Raw genomic sequence first — 2,188 nt, forward strand, 5'->3', positions numbered from 1 at the left:
ACTGGGTTGAACTGGCCTTGCTGCCGATGGTGCTGCCGCAGCGTAGGTGTTGGTGTTTCTTCTGCTGCTGCAGCACTGGTGGTATTGGTGTTGCTTCTGCTGCTGCATTGGTGCTGCTGCTGCAGGTTCATAAGAGCCTGCAGCGCATCCGAGAGCGGCAGCTGCTGCAGTTCATCCGCTGGGCCCCCGCCTCTCCCCAGGTTGTGTTGGCCCGGGCTTCTCCATTCAACCCGCAGAAGCACAAGTGCGCGGGCTTGATGCTAGCGAACCACACGGCTATTACAAGTGTACGTTTTCTGCTGCAGTTGCTGCTGCTTATGAACCTCCTGCTGCTGCTGATCGACCTGCTGTTGCTGCTGCCGCTCTCCCTGCTGCTGCTGCTGCTAGTGTCCCTTGTGCTGCTGCTGTTGTTCTCCTTNTATGTCTCCTTTGCTGCTGCTGCTGCTGCTGCTGCTGCTGCTGCTGCAGCTTTTCGAGCGGTGTGTGGTTCAGTACGACCGCCTCTTCAAGCGCAAGGCCTTCCTTGACAACTACAAGTAACTACGCTGGCGTCCTCTTGCTGCTGCAGTTGCTGCATGCGCTTGCTGCTGCTGCTGCGTAGTTGCTTGTGCTGCTGCTGCTGCTGCTGCAGGCCACAGTGTAGCAGCTACAGCAGCAGCAGATGAACCAGCAGCTGTCGCTGCATCTATTATGTTTCTGCAGACGACAGCCCATGTTTAGCAGCCCTGACGGCATTGGAGACTTCTCAGAGATGGAAGACTCAAAGTGGGGACTGAGTTTCTTTGTTGCTGCAGCAGCTGCTGCCGCTGCTGCTGCCTGCTGTTGCTGCTGCCTGCCAGTTGCTGGCTGCTCCTGCTGTTGTAACAACTTTGCTATTCTTTGCTGTTGCTGCTGCTGGTTGCGCAGGGAGCACGTGTTGAGCTTGGTAGAGGAGTATCGGCAGGCTGAGACAGACGACTTCCTTAGCTTTGGCGGTGGGCTGTGCTGTGTGCTGCTGCTGCTGCTGCTGCTGCTGCTGCCGTTACTCCTGCTGCTGCCTTTTCTGTCCCTGAGGCGCCCGAGAATATCATGGTTGTCTGTCTTTCGAGTGGTTGCTGCCAGTAGTTGAGGTGCTGCTGCAGCTGCAGTGGTTGCTGCTGCGGCAGTTGCTGCTGCTCTATCGTATCTTGCGTTTCTGTTTGCTTACTTGTTGCCTTGCAGGTACGTGCCCCATATGACCTCCCTGTAGCACCCTCTGCAGCTTGCAGCGGCTGCGCAACCGTTAGCAACGACAGCAGCAGCTGCTGGAGCTACAGCTGCTGCAGTAGCGGCAGGTGCAACACCAGCAGCAGCAGTGGAGGCGGTGATGCCTCTTTTGAGCACTGCGTTACTAAACTAACTTCGGTGTCGAAGGGTGAAACAAACTCTGACTTTCTCTCTGTTCTCTGTTTTGTTTCGCGTTGCAAAGTTGTTAACTCATCCAGTGGTTATGGTGTCTGCTTTGTTTCTTTTTTCTCTCTTTTCGTTTCTTTCGCTGATTGTCTCTGACTGTCTCTGCGTTTCGTTAGTCTCATTTCCACTTCTTTTATTTGAATCCCCCAGAGTGCACTGCTCTATCGCGATTGATTCTGCTAGGAACAGACAAACAAACCGGGAAATTAAAAAAAGGAAACAGCCGCTGCTACTAAGCAGCAGGCTGCATCTCCCTGCTGCTGCTGCATCTCTTTAATCCGCTGCACTAAGAGCGGTGGGCTGTGCCCGCAACAGTTGCTAGGCAAGCAGGGGAGCGACATGACGCCAAAGAAAAGCTACAAATGATCAAATCTTCGAACCTTTTAGCGTCGATGCCTGGCGTGTAAATATAGAATGACACTTCTAATGCAGTTTTTGTTTCTCTCTCAGAGGCCATCTCTGCCCCAGAGAACCCCTTGCTAGGCGCCGGCAAGCGACGCGGCACACACTTCCCTTGAAAATGTACTATAGAACGTATATATGCAAAACAGGAGAGAAGTATGTATGCGCAAGAGAAAAGATATACGCGCACAAATACGGAGAAACATTCATACATATATGAATAGGGAAATACTCACTTCTGTTTGATTCCACAGCAGCGTGCTGTGATGCACAGGCAGTGACAGGTGCACCAGTACACACTCAGCACTTGCAATCACCTGCACAGAGAACCAATCTATCCACAAACGCTAGTGAA

General features: G+C 52.9%; 1 protein-coding gene across 1 annotated transcript; it reads left to right on the forward strand.

Annotated features, from left to right (window-relative positions):
- Positions 1–26: 26 nt before the first annotated feature.
- On the forward strand, positions 27–1,217 carry EMH_0005700 (tubulin gamma chain, putative; the record flags this gene model as incomplete). Its single annotated transcript, XM_013497280.1, has 6 exons — positions 27–29; positions 126–287; positions 493–536; positions 703–765; positions 907–974; positions 1,201–1,217. 6 exons carry the CDS (start codon positions 27–29, stop codon positions 1,215–1,217), a joined length of 357 nt encoding a protein of 118 aa, XP_013352734.1.
- Between the last annotated feature and the right edge of the window lie 971 nt (positions 1,218–2,188).

The sequence above is a fragment of the Eimeria mitis genome, genomic scaffold (genome assembly GCF_000499745.2).
Source record: "Eimeria mitis Houghton genomic scaffold, Emh_scaff258, whole genome shotgun sequence".
Taxonomy (NCBI): Eukaryota; Apicomplexa; class Conoidasida; order Eucoccidiorida; family Eimeriidae; genus Eimeria; species Eimeria mitis.